The 18,196-nt window shown below is 42.1% G+C and overlaps 1 protein-coding gene across 1 annotated transcript; it reads left to right on the forward strand.

Annotated features, from left to right (window-relative positions):
- The first annotated feature begins 10,331 nt into the window (after nt 1-10,331).
- On the forward strand, nt 10,332-16,238 carry LOC105641168 (uncharacterized). The gene is made up of 8 exons (XM_089725418.1): nt 10,332-11,598; nt 11,701-11,853; nt 11,980-12,112; nt 12,853-13,008; nt 13,270-13,447; nt 14,824-15,064; nt 15,146-15,406; nt 16,084-16,238. Exons 1-8 carry the CDS (start codon nt 10,332-10,334, stop codon nt 16,236-16,238), a joined length of 2,544 nt encoding a protein of 847 aa, XP_089581544.1.
- Nucleotides 16,239-18,196: the final 1,958 nt, after the last annotated feature.

Consider the following 18,196-nt stretch of genomic DNA (forward strand, 5'->3'; position numbering starts at 1 on the left):
ATCTGAAGAGGTCGATGCAATAACCAGGAGCGGGAGATAGTATGAACCATTAGTCTTGGACAAGGTCCAAAATAAGCCCTACCAGAGGGCAGAGGAGCCAAAGGAAGACCCGGTACTCTCGCAGCTAAAAAGGACACAAGCTAGGGTATCGATTTGGGAACTCTTGGCATCATCCTTTCCTCATCGCCAAGCTCTTTGCAAGTCTTTGAGTCAACTTCAAACATCGGTGGAGGTTAGCCCTGAAGTGCTGGTATCCACCCTCACCCAATCATCAAAGATGCAAAGCATCGGGTTTTCCGATGATGACTTGCCCAAGGAGGGAGGCAGTCACAACGATGCCCTTTACGTCACTGTTCAGACCAGAGATAAAACTGTGCCCATGGTTCTCATTGATAATGGGTCAGCACTGAACGTCTGCCCACTAAGGGTAGCCAGCTGTCTGGGGTTGGAGGAAGCTGATCTCATTCCATCGGACCAGATAGTAAAAGCATATGACAGCACCCGGAGGGAAGTATTGGGGGTTGCTACACTAAAATTGGCAATTGGGCCAGCCATAATGGAGGTACCGTTCCAAGTAATTGACGTGCCCACCAGTTTCAACCTACTACTAGGACGGCCATGGATACACCGTACCAAGGCAGTACCTTCCTCTTTGCACCAAAAGGTCAAATTCCCCTACGAAGGTAAAATTATAACAATTCAGGGGGATGACAATAGCCAACTGAAGAAGACAAAGGGTCAGCCTCTCTTTGAGGTCAACCCTGAGGATGCCAACCTGCCCCTCTCGGGATTTCAATATGACACTGTACAATTCATAGAAGGAAAGACTGCAAACTCTCGAATTCTCTTTGATTTCGGGACGGTGCAAATAAATTGCATAGTGCCTTTGATGCTGAAAATGTCCTACCTGCCGGGAATGGTTATGGCAAGGTCCGGAAAGACATACCCCACACTGCAAGCTTGGGAGTGTCCGGTGAATGAAGGGACCTTTGGACTAGGTTATGAGCCCACTGATGAAGACCTTGCTGAAAGGACCAGGAGAAGAAAGAAGGAGAGTATACAGATGCGGCCTTACCTTTTGATTTTGAATGGTTATTTCTGCAAACCGGGAGAAACAATTCCTTATTGTGGCTTCCGGGAACCATTCTACTTCCCGACAGCTAAGAAAATGCTTCCCGGGCTGGAAATATTTGCTGATACCTGGGACAACAAGCCAGAAGCAATAACTGAACTAGAAGTGGAAGACTTCATGCAGCCCAGTCTCTTTGACGAGGTTGCGGTCATTACAGGAAATGATGAGAACCAAGACCTGCTGAGCCTGATCAAGCCGCACAAAGGGCCTCTCACCAACTGGTACGCCGAGGAGGAGCGCGCTGCTGATAAACCCCCTCCCGAGTCAAACCTAGAGTCAAAGTCTGTAATCAAGTCCTGTACTGAGTCTGAGTCTGAGTCTGACCCCGAGTCTGAAACTGAGTCAGAGTCCAGGTCTAGTTCTGAGTCGTCTGTGTCGGATTTAGGAAATCCAGACTTCAAATTTGATGTAATTTTTGAGGACAATTCCGTCCTAATCAATAAGAGCTTGCAAATTATTGGCTACCCCGCGTGTCTATCTTTCCAAGCATTTCCAAGCAAAAATAATGAAAATCAAATAAACGAAATAAAAAATGAAAAAGAAAAAATAATAATTGGCAAAGAAGAAAATGGACATACATACATTGCATCTGACTGTGTGAACAGGGAACAGGTCATTGAATGCTTGAAAAAGTTTGCCGATTGCTTCATGTGGAAGGCAAGTGACATCACGGGAATTGACCCGGCAATAGCGATGCACAAGATTCCAGTATACCTTGAGGCTAAACTGATAAAACAGAAGCTAAGAAGGCTGAAAATAGAATGGTCCTTGAAAATCATGGAGGAAGTAGCCAAGCAATTGGAGAATAAGTTCATAGAACCCATTGCCTACCCGACGTGGTTAGCAAATATTGTGCCGGTGTCGAAGAAAGATGGCAAAGTCAGAATGTGTGTGGATTACCGGGATTTGAATAAAGCATGTCCTAAGGACGACTTCCCCCTGCCGCATATTGACCTATTAGTGGATCGAATGGCGGGACACGAGATGGTCTCCTTGACCGATCTTGCTGTCGGATACAATCAAATAATGATTCATTTGCCAGACAAAGAGAAAACGGCATTCATCACGAAGTGGGAAACCTACTGCTACAGGGTTATGCCTTTTAGGCTCAAAAATGCTGGGGCAACCTATCAAAGAATGGCAACGACCATCTTCCATGACATGATTCACAAAGAAGTAGAAGTGTATGTGGACGATATGGTTGTTAAATCAAAAACAGCTGAAGAACATACAACAGCACTTGAGAAGTTCTTCCTTAGACTTCGAAAGTACAATTTAAAGCTCAACTCGGCAAAATGTCTGTTTGGAGCTACATTCGGAGTATTTCTGGGGCATATGGTCAGTCAAAAGGGCATAGAGATTGACCCTTCAAAAGCCAAAGCCATTTTGGAAATGCCAGCACCGAAGACGGAAAAGGAAGTTCGGGGTTTCTTGGGAAGGCTATAGTACATCAGCCGGTTTGTCAATCAATTGGCCAATACTTGTGGTCCGATTTTCAAATTACTCAGGAAAGGAGTAGCCATCAAATGGAACGAGGATTGTCAGAAAGCTTTTGACCAAGTCAAGCAATATCTGTTATCCCTGCCAGTTTTACAGCCACCAAGGCTAGGAAAGCCTTTGCTATTGTACCTATCAGTGACAGAAGAAGCGATGGGTGCAATGCTAGCTCAACAAGCAGAAGATACAAGGGTAGAAAATGCCGTGTATTACCTCAGCAAAAGGATGCTAGACTACGAGCTAAAATACAATAAGATAGAGAAGTTGTGTCTGGCTCTAGTTTGGGCTTGTACAAAGCTACAGCACTACCTCTCGTCCTACACCACATACGTTATTTCTGAATCGAACCCCTTGAAATTCCTTATGGAGAGGCCGGTTCTTGACAGTAAGATGGCTAAGTGGGTGTCGGTGCTCGCAGCCTATGATTTAAAATTTGTACAACGGAAGGCAGTGAAAGGCGGAGCCTTGGCTGATCAATTAGCAGAATTACCGGTCGAAGACCAAATGCCGGAGGTAGAATTTCCTGATGAAGACTTGTTGAGCTTGGAAAGTGAAGTCTGGGAAATGTACTTCGATGGAGCTTCAAACCACCATGGAAATGGGGTTGGAGTCGTATTCAAAACTCCTTGTGGAGAATACGTCCCAATCGCAGTCAAATTAGATTTCGACTGCACCAATAATGAAGCCGAGTATGAAGCTTGCATAAAGGGGTTAGAAGCAGCCCTGGAAAAGGAAATAAAGGTCCTCAAGGTTTTCGAGGATTCCAATTTAATAGTCTCCCAAGCTTTGAGAAAATGGAAAATTAAGGAAGAGCGTTTGGTTCCTTACCTACAACGCTTGGACGAATTGGCTCAGCAATTTGAGGATTTATCCTTCCACTACTTGCCGCGAGCCAAAAATCAGTTTGCTGATGCTCTGGCTACTTTGGCCTCCATGGTTAATGTAGGGGGAGACCAAGTCATTCGACCTCTGACAGTTTGGCTACAGAAACAGCCAGCACATATCATGAATTTGGTGGATGACAAGCCCTGGTATTGGGATGTACAGAATTATCTTCAGAATGAAGCCTACCCGGAGGGATCCACCAAGACTGATCAACGGACATTGAGACAGTTAGCATCCGGATATTTCCTTACTGGGGGAGTTTTGTATAAAAGAAGTTGGAATGGCCTGCACCTAAGGTGCGTTGATGAGGGAGAAGCTCAAACCATCATGGATTCCTTACATAATGGGGAGTCTGGTCCACACATGCATGGGATAGCCTTGGCTCGGAAAATCGTGAACCTGGGTTATTACTGGTCAACCATGAATGCAGACTGCGTGAGGCACGCGCAGAAGTGCCATGAGTGTCAAATTTTTGCTAAGCTGCAAAAACAGCCTCCGGTCAATTTGAATCCCATTACTTCACCTTGGCCTTTCGCAACTTGGGGGCATAGATGTGATCGGAAAAATCCACCCAAAGGCTTCCAATGGTCATCAATTCATCCTGGTTGCTGTGGATTATTTCACTAAGTGGATTGAGGCAGCCTCTTATTCGGTTTTGAATGCCAAGAAGGTGGCACAGTTCGTTCGTACTAACATCCTTTGTCGGTACGGAGCGCCATTTGAGATCATCACTGATAATGGGTCCCACTTTTAGAGTCAATTTTCTGATTTGTTGAAAGAAAAGAGAATCCAACATCATAAGTCCTCGCCCTATCGTCCACAAACAAATGGGGCTGTAGAGGCTGCAAATAAGGCTATAAAGGTCATTTTACAAAAGACAGTTCAAAAGCATAAAGCTTGGCACGAACAATTACCAAATGCCTGATGGGGATACAGGACTTCAATCAGAACGCCTACTGGGGCAACCCCGTATTCCTTAGTGTATGGTATGGAACCAGTGTTGCCTATTGAGCTGGAAATTCAGTCGGCGAGGATTATCCGCGAAAGCCAGATCAGCGAAGCAGATTGGGCTATGAATTATCATTTGCAACTCTTGGGTATGGACGAAAAACGATTGCAAGCGATCCACCAAACTCAAGTTTACCAGAGAAGAATGGCACGACATTTTAATAAGAAGGTCAAAGACCGAAAACTGGAAGAAGGTTGTTTGGTCCTGAAGGAAGTTAGACAGCCAATCATAGACCCATGTGGGAAGTTTCGTCCTTATTGGGCTGGACCCTGTGTTGAAGAAAATATTGTCTGGCGGAGCCGTCATTTTAACTGATTTGGATGGTTTGGAATTCACGAATCCATGTAATTTAGATCAGTTAAAAAGATATTTTGTATAATAAGCATTGCATAATGTAAAAAAGAGCTACATTAGACCTGATTCTCCTCGGAAAAAAGAAATTGTGTATTGGAGATATGTAGGCAGCCCTCTTTGGGCGCGGTCTAAACATTAATGAAAAAATCATTTCATAATTCATTCTTCTTTGCCAAATAAAAAAAAAGGGAAAGAAAAGAAAAAAGTGAAAAAAAAAAGAGAAAAACTCGTTAAGTCGAAAACCCGAAAGGGCGACTTAGGCAAAAGTCGGGGCCCGCTAAGTTGAAAACCCGAAAGGGCGGCTTAGGCAAAAATGGGTAGCTGGCTAAGTTGAAAACCCGAAAGGGCGGCTTAGGCAAAAATTAGAGCTTGAATAAATAAAGTTGGAAAATGCTTGGAAAGCTTAAAAGTCAAATGACATTTCCAATTAAAGCAATAAAGTCAAACAGTCCGAAGTCAAGCAGAAAGCAAAAGATCCAAGAAAAATAAATAAATAATGAAGTCTAAGTCCAAGTCCAAAGCAAAAAAAAAAAACATACATCCAAAATCCAAAGTCAAAGTCCCGAATAAAAGTCAAAATAAGGGAAAAAACAACAAAAGTCCAAAGGCCTATAAGAGTCTAGGAGTCCCGTCGCCTATCCGAGGAGCCAACACAATCTCCTCATCAGTCCCAACCTCGTTAGCTGCGTCAGTCTGAGCCCAACCTTCAAGTACACTCAGCAGTGCGTTCCTCCTTAGCCTTTCAACCGGCCAGACAACGACAATGAACCAGGTCCGATACTCAGGAGAAGTCTGAACACCGGCAGGATTAGGTAAAGGCCTAACCATGTGATGGTCTCTAACCCAAGCCCTAAGGACGGCTCGGGTAACACCCGGAGTGATGGCTGAATCAGCTGAAATGTCATCCATAGTCGGAACAGTCTGGTCTATCCCCATCTGCCTCAAAACGCGCGAAGCGCAGTACCAAGTACAGTGTGTAAGGCCTAAAAGGTAAACCCGAGTATGGCGGAAGCTAACCTGGATAAAGCAGGTGATGTCATACCAGGAAATGTACCACAGTACCTCATTTGGACCCAACTCAATCAGCCATGAGGTCCATGTGTCAGTAGACGGGTGAATGATCAGGATCCTCCGCATACGATACTGAGAGGGGTTGTAAGGCGAGAAAGTAGGAGCAGCAACCACTTGGAGATGGTCCTTTAACCAAACCTGAGTAATGGATCCTTTCTATTAGAAAGGAACCAACCGAGAGAAAGAAGAAAAAAGAAGAAGAGTAAACTTACCTAGGCGTAGATGCCAGTCACGGAAGCGTGGGTGTCTGCGTCCACTGTAAGGTCGGGGTCCAGGGAAATTCCCAAAGACTCCAGGAAATCCTCGTCGCTACTGTGATCCGGAGAAGTCATGGTGAGGAAGTTGAGAGAATTTGAGAGAGCTCTTTGATTTGGAGAGTTTAGAATGAATGGAGAAATGAAAACTTCAGCTATTTATAAGGAAATAGCCAAAAGGCGGGTCTTCTGGACGCGTCCGATTTTCGCCTTCAAAATTTGCTTTTCAGACAACCACCGACGCCCATAAATCATTTTATGGTTGCCGGTGGGGGGCAATTGTGAATACTCAAATTTTGAAGCTCAAAAAGCCTATTTTCCCCGACTGCAAACAGTCCGGCCGGACCGGAGGCCATTTTAGAAATTTACCGAAAGTATGCCAATATGGTACTTGAAACGTCCGGAAAATTACGAGGATCGCAGAACTAGTCCCGGAATATTTTTTGGAGGTACGAAACTCCCGAAAAGCCTTCGGCACGAAAAACTAGAAAGTGGACAAGCCACGGCGGCGGAGGCCACCGGCAAGGGCGGAGGCGGCGGCCGCCGACCAGGGCGGCTGAGCCCGCCGGCACCGGCGGCGGCGGTCGCCGGCCAAGGCGGCGGCTGCCGCCCTCCGAGGCTGCAGCGGCCGCCCTGGACGGCGGCAGCCTCCGCCCTCCAGCCCGAATTTTTTCTATAAATATAGCCCCGGTGCGACTTTTTTACTCACTCAGTCTGTGTTGACGGACGCTCTCTTCTCCCCTACGCTCCTTGCGGTTCTTTTACTGCCTTTCTGCATTTAGTGTAGGCTTTTATTCTGCTGTTGTGATACTTGGTCACTTAAATTAAATTTAATTTTAATTAATATTCCCCTAACGAGGAGCTTAATCGGGAGTTTTCAAGCTAAAGCTAAGAAGCAGCCGCCGATTAACTCAAGTAATAACGAAACCCTGTTTATTTAATTTCAGCATTTCATGCATATTCTCTTCTACTCCTAATTCTACAACTGCATTCACACCATCGTCATCATTTTGGCAAATAAATTGCCTTAAGTGAATATGATTAAGCTTAAATGCCCGGTTAATTAATAATCGTGGTGTTAAAGCCTAAATCCGACAATATTGGCTAAAGTATCTAGTCAATTAATGACTATGGTATAATTGTCTTTATTTCGAACAGTCCGGTTTAAGTCCAATTAATCAATAATTGTGGCTAAAAGCCTTAATCAATCACGTTTTTTGGCAACAAATTGCCTACAGTTTAATCAATCACATTTTGGCAACAAATTGCCTAAATTACACATCAATTTTTGGCAAAATGCCTTGAATTAATCAATCTTTTGGCTAAAAGCCTTAAATCAATCAATTTTGGCAACAATCGCCCAATCAACATTTTTTTTGGCAAACAAATTGCCTAAATCAACTCATTTTGGCTAAAAGCCTTCAAATACTCAATTTTGGCGACAATCGCTTAAATCACATCAACTTTTGGCAACAAATTGCCTAAATCAATCTTTTTGGCTAAAAAGCCTTAAATCAACACTTTTGGCAACAAATGCCTAAAACAACATATCAATCAAACTTTGGCAAAATGCCTAAACAAAATGCACAAAGCATACACACACTCATGCATTAAGCATACCCATTCAAAGCCCTTTTAAAAAGGCCTATTGAACTACGTCGACTTTGATCTTCCATTCAAACGGAAGTACGTAGGCACGTTTGAGATTTAACCCCGAGCGGCAAGTCGAAATCACTTAAACATTTCATTGGTCGAATTACATCTTTTACCTTGCAAAGCATTCATTCATTGGTTAGTTAATCAGTATGACATAGTCTCGGGATCCACCTCGGGTTCGTAGATTGTGCCTTAAACATTAGGATAATTAGCCTGGACTTAGGTTAATTAAAATTGGAGTCAGCTAGGGATTTTTCCTAGTTTACCCTAAAAAATTAAACAAGGTGGCGACTCACACATTCACGTGCATTTCTGCCCTTAGTCATATTCATTATATGCCTATTTTCGAGGGAGGGGTTCATAGCATCACGTGATACTTTTCGTTTCAGCCATGCATTAATAAGAGCTAATTTTCGGTATGGACGTTTGACCTTGATTTTGGGAGTGGGCCTCTAATTCGTTTTGAATAACATAAATGCAATCATTTATAGTGAATTGATACCCAAAAGAAAAGGGAGTTATAAGGGGGTTACAATTCCTTTGTGTTTTCACATTTCTCGCGTTATCTGAAAGTAAGCGTGAGATTGCAAAAAGCTTTGTAACCAATCAAAATGAGATCCTGCTTGGGACCATCTATTCCAAGGCAAAAAGCAAGGATGCCAAAAATAAAAAAATATATATAATAAGAAATATCCCGCTTGGAAATTCTTTCATTCCCGGGCAAAAATTAGGGACTCGAGAGAAATTAGCCGACCGTAAAATCCAAAAGGAACGGTCGACAACAGATAATGCCAAAAATGTTTGAGTATGAAGTAAATTATTGCTATGTTATTCATACCGAATTTTAGGTCCAGTCGTCGAAAACGAGATCTTATTTCCATACCGGTTATTAGCACATTAGACTTGCATTCTTCATTCTATGTGCCTTTATTCTTCAAGTATACATGCAGAACCTCCTTTGACATAGGTCCTTTTATCTGTCAGCCAAGATTGATCCATCCCGGGAAATCACTTCGAGAGCTTGACACCGACGCCATGGTCAACGTTTGGTCAGAGTGTTCCCAATCCCCAAGCCTGCTTTGGTTAGTCCTGTGGTTCGTTCAAGTTTGTCGAATTCAGTTTCTGATTCAGATCTGGTTGAGATGGCTGACGGTAATGTGAATGACACTGGTTTTTCCTCGGCTCAGCTAAGGGCTATTACTGAGATAATAGCTGCTGCTTTTGCCCAAGAAAGGGCACAGAATCAAGTTCCTCCTGCTTCAAGTAATCAGCCTATAGTTGAGGAACGGGAGATTCCAGAACCCACCTCGGGTAATCAAGCCTCTGCTGGTAATGCTGCTTCAGTGGAGAATGACCTAATTAAGCAGTTAGCGGAGTTGAAAGATAAGGTAGAGAAAATGTTTGTTGCAAAAGAGAAGGACCCAGTCACCAATTTCCATGTGGCTGAATATGTCCTGAAACCCACAAGCTCTACTTCCGCCAAGACCTTCAAGCACACCTTATTTGAAGGAGACAATGACCCACGGTCCCATCTGTTTGAGTTCATTCGGGTTGCCCAGATGAACCGGTATGACGAGGAAGATGTCTTACGGGCGTTTCCTCAAACATTGCATAAGAGCTACAGGAGATGGTATGATAGCCTGGATGCAAAAACACAGCGAGATTGGGTGAAGCTACAAACTGCTTTCCTCAAGCACTTCAAAACAGATGACAGTGATGAATTTGGCCTGCGTGATTTGGAGAGCTTGAGGCAAGAGAAGGATGAAAGCTTCTCTGACTATTACAGGAGATAGAGGACAAAGTTGTTCATGTCCAAATAAGGCCAAAGGACCAAGAACTGATCAGGATTTTCAGTCGAAGCTTGCTGCCTTACTTCAAGGAAAGGGTGCTGGCCCAACCTCTCACTAATTTTTCTCTAGTGCAAAGGGCCAGGCTGAATATTGAAGAGCTATACAAAGATGAAAAGAAGAAGAGCCGAGGGTTTGGTAACTACCGGTCCTCCTACAATGATCAAAGTAGAAATGCTGGAAATAATGCTACAAACCAATCGGGGAGTAGCAATACAGTTGAAGCTGTCAATGAGAAAGTGAGAAGGGAGTTCACCGACTTGGGCAGACCTTTAAGCACAGTCATGAGATCCTGCATCAAGAATGGCATGCTGTCCAAATTACCAGTTAATCCAGCTAAGCCTATTCGGGGTAGGTTCCTGGATCGGGACTGCGAGTATCACCAGTGTAAGGGTCATTCTACTGATGACTGCTTCAAGCTTAGGCATGATATACAGGATCTAATAGACAGTGGGAAGATTACCAAACCTTCTGAACGCAATAAGCCAAGCACAAAGAATAATCCCTTACCGCAATACCAATATAATTATCCACCTCATAAGCCTTAAGCGGGTGGATCAGTTAATGCAATCGGAAGTGGTTTGTCGGAAGAACTAGTATTGGCAGAAGCAGAATAGGAGGAGAAAATGTGTGCCATGTTGAACATCTGGGATGATTGCAGCAGTGAGGAGGAGGTAGAAAGGACACCGGTGAAAGTTGAAATTGAGAAGAGCATCACAGTCCAGGTGGGAGAAGTACCAGATAATGAAGATGAGCAGATTCAGCTTGCAATTCAAAAAAGTTTGGCTGATCAAGAAGACCAATGGTACTATAGTAGTGATGAGGATGTAAATGAAGTTGGCATCCAGAGCTTGACCCGAAGCGGTCGTGTGTATAACCCGGACAACAATTCCCAGTCTAAAGGAAAAGGAGTTGTCGTCGATGGGACAGGGAAGAAAGCAACAGATAAGGGCAAAGAACAGCCCAAGGAGAAGAAGAAGGAAGATGAAGTGGGGAAAGCACAAAAGAAGGCTACTGAAGTGGGCGAAAGTAGTCAAAACAAAATACCAAGTGGCGTAACAGCAAGTTCGGTACTGAGTCAGCTACAGAGGACTAAGGCTGACATCTCACTATGGGATTTACTGATAGCTTCAAAAGAACATAGAGAAGCTTTGTTAGAGGCCATGACGTTTGTCAGAATTCCTGCGAGAATCCAGAGCGTGGATATGATTAATGTGCTGCAACGCAGGATTGGTGAGATAACCTTCTGTGATTCTGATCTCCCTCCTGAAGGTAGGAATCACTTTAAGCCTCTGTACATTCAGGTTGCTGTTAACAGACAAGAAACCCGCAATGTGATGGTTGATAATGGGTCGGCATTGTGTGTATGCCCACTGAAGATGTTGTCCAAATTTAAGATTGAAGAGTCGAAACTCGAGCCATCTAACATGGTTGTTAAAGCCTATGATAACACCATGCGTAGCGCTAGGGGAACCTTCAGGGCAAAGATTTCGACAGGAACCATAGAAAATTGGGTGGACATAGTAGTCTTGGACATCTTGGCTAATTATGCTCTGCTGTTGGGAAGGCCATGGCTTCATCCTCTGAGTGCAATTCCTTCCACATTGCACAAAAAAGTCAAGGTACCCTGGGGCACTGATGTGGTAACTATTAATGCGCAAGAAGGTCTGAATGTGGCTGCTGTGGAAGGTTTAGAGGCTGCTGTGCCTTTATCTGGTTTTCAGGTGGCTATGATTTATGATGCTATAATCACTGAAGACAAGAGTGCAGTCAACAGGATGAGCCCTTTCTCTTGTAAAATGATGAAGAAGATGCAATGGAAATACGGTAAAGGGCTGGGCCGAGAATTACAAGGAAGATTTGAACCTGTGCCATCATCACATGGTCAGCAAGGTTGATGTGGATTGGGGTACTCAGAGAATAAAAAGAAAGAGAAATATGAAGTCCACTCTCCGATAAAAGAGCCGGGACTGAACAAGATTTTCTTTATCCCAGAGGCTTCTGGGGAATTTCAAAGCAGAGGAAAGACATATCTTAGTTTGGAGATCTTCATGACAGATTTTGAGGAGCAGCTCATTAAGTCTCCAGAGCCTTCCTTTGAGCAGTTGGTAGAGGGCACACAGTTCATGGTTGGCATGGTTCAAACAGGCAATGGCACAGAATGGTCATAGAAGATACCTGAGTTTGAAGACTTCCTCGGGATTGGGGACGAAGCTTCAAGGATGGTGCAAGAGCAGAAGTCCAAGGCAAGGATCCTCCAGTCATTGCTAACAGCTGAAGATGCAGAAGAAGCTGAGAGGAAGATGCTGAAGAAGAAAGAGAAAGCTACCCCAGAAACAGAGGATGCTCTGGATGCTGATGAAGTGATTCAAGCCATCAAAGACAGTTGTGATGAATGTATTGAACAGTTATTAATCCTGTTTTTTGTTTTTCTGATTATTGTTTTGAGAACGATTTGGATGGATTCCCTTTATTATTTCAATCAATGGAAGTGAATTTTGATTACTTGTTTTCTTGTTTCCCTGATTGTCACGTTCATGGCATTGATTATACCACACACATATTTGACATAAATGCATTGCATCATTTTGCATTTAACCTAAGCACCACCGAAGATCCCAAAATAATTGAAATCAGATCAGACTTTAAGCCTGAACTCAGACAGGATCTCCAAGAATGTATTAAGAGGAATTCAGAGGTCTTTGCTTGGAGCTATGTCGATATGCCAGGAATCGACAGGTCAATTGTCGAACATTTCATCCCCACTGATCCGAACATTAAGCCAGTAAAGCAAAAAAGGAGACGGGTCAGACCAGAGTGGCAAGACAAGATCAAGGCTGAGGTCCAGAAGCAGCTAGATGCGGGTTTCCTAGAAGTAGTACATTATCCTGAGTGGTTAGCAAACATAGTTCCTGTGCTTAAAAAGGATGGGAGACTAAGGGTCTGTGTCGACTACAGGGATCTAACGAAGCCTCGCCTAAAGACGACTTCCCACTTCCATATATAGATGTTTTGATCGACAGTGCTGCTGGAATGGGATGTTATTCCATTATGGACGGATTCTCCGGGTACAACCAAATCCTGATGGCTCTAGTTGACAAGCATAAAACTGCCTTCACTACTGATTTTCGGGACCTTCTGTTATAGGGTGATGCCGTTCAGGTTGAAGAATGCTGGGGCAACATATCAGAGAATGGCTATAACTTTGTTCCATGATATGATCCATAAAGGTTTGGAGGTATATGTCGATGATATGGTGATCATGACAAAAACGCAAGAAGAACATACGAAGATTTTGGAAAAGTTCTTCGCACGGGTCAAACAGTACAATTTAAGACTCAATCCCAAGAAGTGCGTATTTGGAGTAACGAAGGGAAAGTTGTTAGGTTTTGTTGTAGGACCTAACGGGATTGAGATTGACCCGGACAAAATAAAAGCCATTCAAGATATGGAACTGCCAAGAACAGAACGTCAGGTGAGAAGCTTCTTGGGAAAGATTCAGTATATCAGTAGGTTTATTTCTATGTTATCTATCACTTGTGCCCCGATCTTCAAATTGCTCAGGAAGAACCAACCGGTCAGATGGAACGAGGATTATCAGAAAGCCTTTGATCATATAAAGGAATACTTAATGAATCCACCAGTGTTGAGTTCGCCTAGACCGGGAGAGCCTTTGATCCTGTACTTGTCTATAGAGGATGTAGGGGTTGGAGCTATGTTGGCAAAGCCGGATGCTACTGGAGTAGAAAAGGCCATTTATTACATTAGTAAGAAACTACTGTGTAACATCCCTTCCCGATCCATCCATTAACCCGAATGAACTGAGCCGAGACGCTACAATTTGGTTGAACCTATGTCCTGTCATGCTGATATCATCCTGTATGCTAAATATTATGTCATGTTTAACATCACTCCCAATTAAACTCCAAACTTCCAACATCTCCAAATAATCATCATATTCATCAATAGGTTCTGCCACTCTTGGAAGATGAAGAAGAAAATGTTTTCCTCATCAACTTAACATATAGGCATGCTTAGAAATCTCCCAAGAACACATTTATACCACCAAAATTCAATAATCAAACATTTCATATAAAATTCCCAATTTTCACAAAATAGTATCAACTTCACAAAATTAAAAATTTAAACAAGGTAAGAGTGTTTATGAACATTTACCTCAAAATCAAGCTTGGAACACCCCAAAAGTCACCAAATCAAACTTGAGTCTTGCATTTAGCCACCTTAGATAGCTCACCTTTTAATTACCCCTTAAAAATTCTGCACATCTTTAAGCTCCAATTCAATAATAACCTTGAATCTTCAAGAGGAAGGTCTTGGTTGGAGTTCATATGGTCTAGTTAGAGTGATTTTTTTGTGAGAAATTGAAAACAATAAGGAAGAGAAGGAGTGCATATGGTTCGGCCAAGGAAGAGAAGAAAGAAAGAAATGGTTGCTCAAATCATTCACGTTGAAGATAAAAAGATGAAGAGAAAATGGTTGCTCAAATCATTGAGCAAAAGGGTATTTTAGTCTTTTCTCAACATAATTGGATGGCTACGATTAAGTCAATGGTAATCTAATCCAATGGCTAAAAATATTCTCCAATTTATTTCCTTCAAAATATTATTTCTCTCCACAAAATTCTTAAATGTAATCCTTAAAAATAAGTTCTCTTATTCCCTTACTTAATATAACACCATCTCTATTTACTTCATAAAAATATTGCCTCTAAGTTCCTTAATTAATTTAACACTATAATTAACTATTCACTAATTATCTAACTTCTCCAAAAATATTCATTACTTACTTTCTACCCATAAAAATAATGTATACATACTCCAAAAATATTAAAGACAATATTAAACATACATAGTAATTTTTTTTCGGACCAAAATAATATCGACTTCCGGACTGGTGGCACTATTCACACACTGGTAAACTTACTATTTCAGACACAGAAAAATGGGGCGTTACATACTGCCCATCGAGGAAAAGTATAATTTGGTAGAGAAAACATGTATGGCAGTGGTGTGGTCGATCAAGAAATTGAGGCCTTACTTTGATTCCTTCCGGGTCACTTTTGTTTCTAAGATTGATCCTATGAAGTATCTTCAGAAGACACCTACTCTAGAAGGACGGCTGTCCAAATGGCTAATTCAAATGTCTAGTATAGATGCGGAGTTTGTTACGAAGAAGACGGTCAAAGGTCGGGTTGTTGCAGAATTTCTGGCTGAGAATCCCATTGCAGATGATGAATCATGGGAATTAGAATTTTCAGATGAACATTTGTTATGCGTTGAAAAGGGGGGCTGGAAACTATACATTAATGGGTCAACTAATAGAAATGGAGCTGGAGCTGGTATTGTGATAGAAGCACCCAATGGCGAGGTGACAACAATGTGCAAAAGGTTGTTGTTTCCAGTCACCAATAATATGGCAGAATATGAAGCGTGTATCATGGGAATTGATTCTCTTCTTGCATCAGGTGCTAAGGAAGTTGAAGTGATAGGAGATTCACTATTAGTTATCGAACATGCTAACGAGAGATGGAGAGTGGAGGGAGAAAGGTTGAAGCCCTATGTTGAGTACTTGTTGAAGAAAGCAGCACTCTTTGACAGGATCACCTTTACTCACATAGGAAGAACTCATAACAGAATCCTAGATGCCTTGGCAAACCTAGCGTCAGCATGGCAAGATTTGAGTAAAGTCCCAAAGAAGCCATTTATCATTACCGCAGCAAATATCCCATGCTATGAAGAACATTTTGTGAATCAGGTTGAGTCAGAGGAAGAACCTTGGTTTACGGATATTCTACGGTACATGAAAGATGGAACCTTTTCTGATGATGCCACAAAAGAAGACCGATCGGTTTTAAGAAAAATGGCTTTGAATTATGTCCTAGCCGATGGTGAACTATATAGAAGGGCCTGGGACGAAATGCTGCTAAGATGTATAGGCAAGAAGGAAGGAGAAGAGATAATGAAGAAGATCCATGAGGGAGTCTGTGGTACTCATTTGAGTGGCATGAGTTTGGCCAGAAAGATCATGAGGCAAGGCTACTTTTGGGTACAGATGGAAGGTGATTATGTCAATTATGTACGTCATTGTAAAGTCTGCCAGCACCATGATAACAAAAGCCACTGCCTGCTATTGAACTCCATCCAACAACTCCTTCTTGGCCTTTTTCAGCTTGGGGTATAAACATCATTGGCAAGATCACGCCGGCAACGTCGAATGGTCATCAGTATATTTTGGTTGCAGTGGACTACTTTTCTAGGTGGATCGAAGCTCAATCCTACAAAACTCTGACTGCCAAACAAGTGGCTAGATTTATTGAGCAGAACATTTTCTGTCGCTATGGTGTCCCTCATCACATAGTCACAGACAATGGTTCTCATTTCCAAGCAGACGTCGGCCAGTTGTTATACAGATATAAGGTTGAGCATCACCATTCCTCTCATTATCGGCCTCAAGCTAATGGTGCAGTGGAAGCCACCTATAAGGAGATTAAGAGAATTCTGTCCAAAATGTGAGAGAAGTATAGAAGTTGGGCTGAGAAACTTCCTTTCGCGCTCTGGGGGCATCGAACTACTTTCAAGTCAGTGAACGGAGCTTCTCCTTTTAAGCTTGTATATGGGATGGAGGCAGTGTTACCAGTAGAGCTTGAAAAGAAGTCTCTCAGGGTTCTTGTGGAAGCTGGTCTGACCGAAGAAGAATTGGTCAAGAAAAGGTATGAAGATCTGGCGCTTTTAGATGGCAGAAGATTGAATGCCAGATTCCAGGATCAGATGAGAAAGAGAAGGATTGCTCGTTCTACAATAAGCGGGTACATCCAAGGGCTTTGAAAAATGGAGATTTAATGCTGGTCAGAATGTTGGACCACGAATCCCAGAGTTATCCTAGAGGGAAATTCAGACCCAACTGACATGGACCGTTCAGAATTCAGAAGTTATTGGCCAAAGGTGCTGCTGAATTGGTCACTACAGAAGGGAAGCCTTTTAATCGGATCATTAATCAAGACCAAATGAAAAGGTTCTATGTCTGAAATGATGATTTCGATTAAAAAAAAAAAAAAAAAAAGAGGGCTAGGTTGAAAACCTGAAAGGGCGACCTAGGTAAGAAATAAGCTCGCTAGGTTGAAAACCCATAAAAGGCGGCCTAGGCAAAAGTTAGAGTGTAAAAAAATAAAATAAAAATTTTTTGAGATTAATGCATGGTGCTTAGTTCAAATGCAAAATCTATGCCATGCATTCGTGACAAACTTGCGACTGATTGCTCAATGCCATCAACCTGACTAGAAGGAGAATAGGTGAATGAGTAGTTAGAATGAATGACCATTGTATTAAAATAATTTCTCTTTACTTCTGTATAATGTCGAAAGAAGTGAGATCAATAAAGAGCTTGAGTTTCAAAATTTTCTTCCCTTTTGTTTCTGGGGTATGATTGTTGACTACAAGACCTTCCTCTCTGCCTATATGGTCAGCATTTGCTCATTTGTTTTGAAGATGTTTGGCTATTGGTCCTGCCTACGTGTTGGATTCTTTCAGACGGCGATCAGGAGGTCGAATGCTATTTTCTCGGTGGTTTCCTTGAAAGGATCGATAGAGAAAAAACCATGAATAAAAACCTTAGCACTTAAATAGGTTCATGCATACATGAGGAAGTTGCATATTTTATCTGTCTGAATATTGCAGGTGATAAAATGATCACCCCATTGTTTGTCAATAATGTAAGTTTCCATTCTTAGTTAAAAAAAAAAAAAAAAAGAGTTTACACAATATGCTTTCATTTCTTAATCCAAGGGCAGGAAGCCTAAATGCTAATCAAGCAAATAATTTCGAAAGAAAAGATTTGTTGTCTTTTGCTGCCTCTAAGTGCAGAAAATAGGAATCAAATAGAAAAATAGCGGCGAAAGCATCCAGAGACACAACAGATGGGCATTTGGCATCCGAATAAAGCGCCCAAGTCCGTCAAGAATCCATCAAAGCCCAAGTCGGCTTATTCAGGCAATTTGGAGTTGATGTGCGGCTCGTATACTGCAAATAAATTCTATCTACTCGCCACACAGGGGGCAAGCTCATCAAAATCATCAAATACCCTCAGGTAAGTTTTTCTTTAAACACCACATCAGGAAGGGTATACTTGAAAACTTGGGGACTAGAAAAATTTAGCAAAATTTTTGCTAAAATTTCAAAATTTTTGCAATGGATAAAAATTAAAATTTTCAAGGTTTGCTTAAAAGATAATATTTTTGGTCTTGGGATGGATTCCGGACTGGGGGCAAAAATAAAATCTTTTGCCCTGATGCAAAATTTCAAATTTCAAATCCTCTAAAGCCGATTAAATCGAGCTTTGGACAAAGCAAAATCTGTTTGTATACAGAAATTGCACCAAAAAATCTGTTTGTATTGCACCAAAAAATCTGTTTGTATACAGAAATTGCACTAAGAAAAAAAATCTGTTTGTACACAGAAATTGCACCAAGCAAAAT

This window comes from Jatropha curcas, chromosome 8, assembly GCF_041381405.1.
Source record: "Jatropha curcas cultivar XTBG-Jc1 chromosome 8, XTBG_Jcur_1.0, whole genome shotgun sequence".
In the NCBI taxonomy this organism is placed as follows: domain Eukaryota; kingdom Viridiplantae; phylum Streptophyta; class Magnoliopsida; order Malpighiales; family Euphorbiaceae; genus Jatropha; species Jatropha curcas.

What these genes read in the sequence shown, in the direction of transcription:
- LOC105641168 (XM_089725418.1), top strand. Translation starts at nt 10,332, where the DNA reads ATGTGTGCCATGTTGAACATCTGGGATGATTGCAGCAGTGAGGAGGAG. An exon ending in TGTGATGAATGTATTGAACA is followed by an intron (nt 12,113 to 12,852) that starts GTTATTAATCCT and finishes CTTCTGTTATAG; the next exon opens with GGTGATGCCGTTCAGGTTGA. An exon ending in TAGAAATGGAGCTGGAGCTG is followed by an intron (nt 15,065 to 15,145) that starts GTATTGTGATAG and finishes ATAATATGGCAG; the next exon opens with AATATGAAGCGTGTATCATG.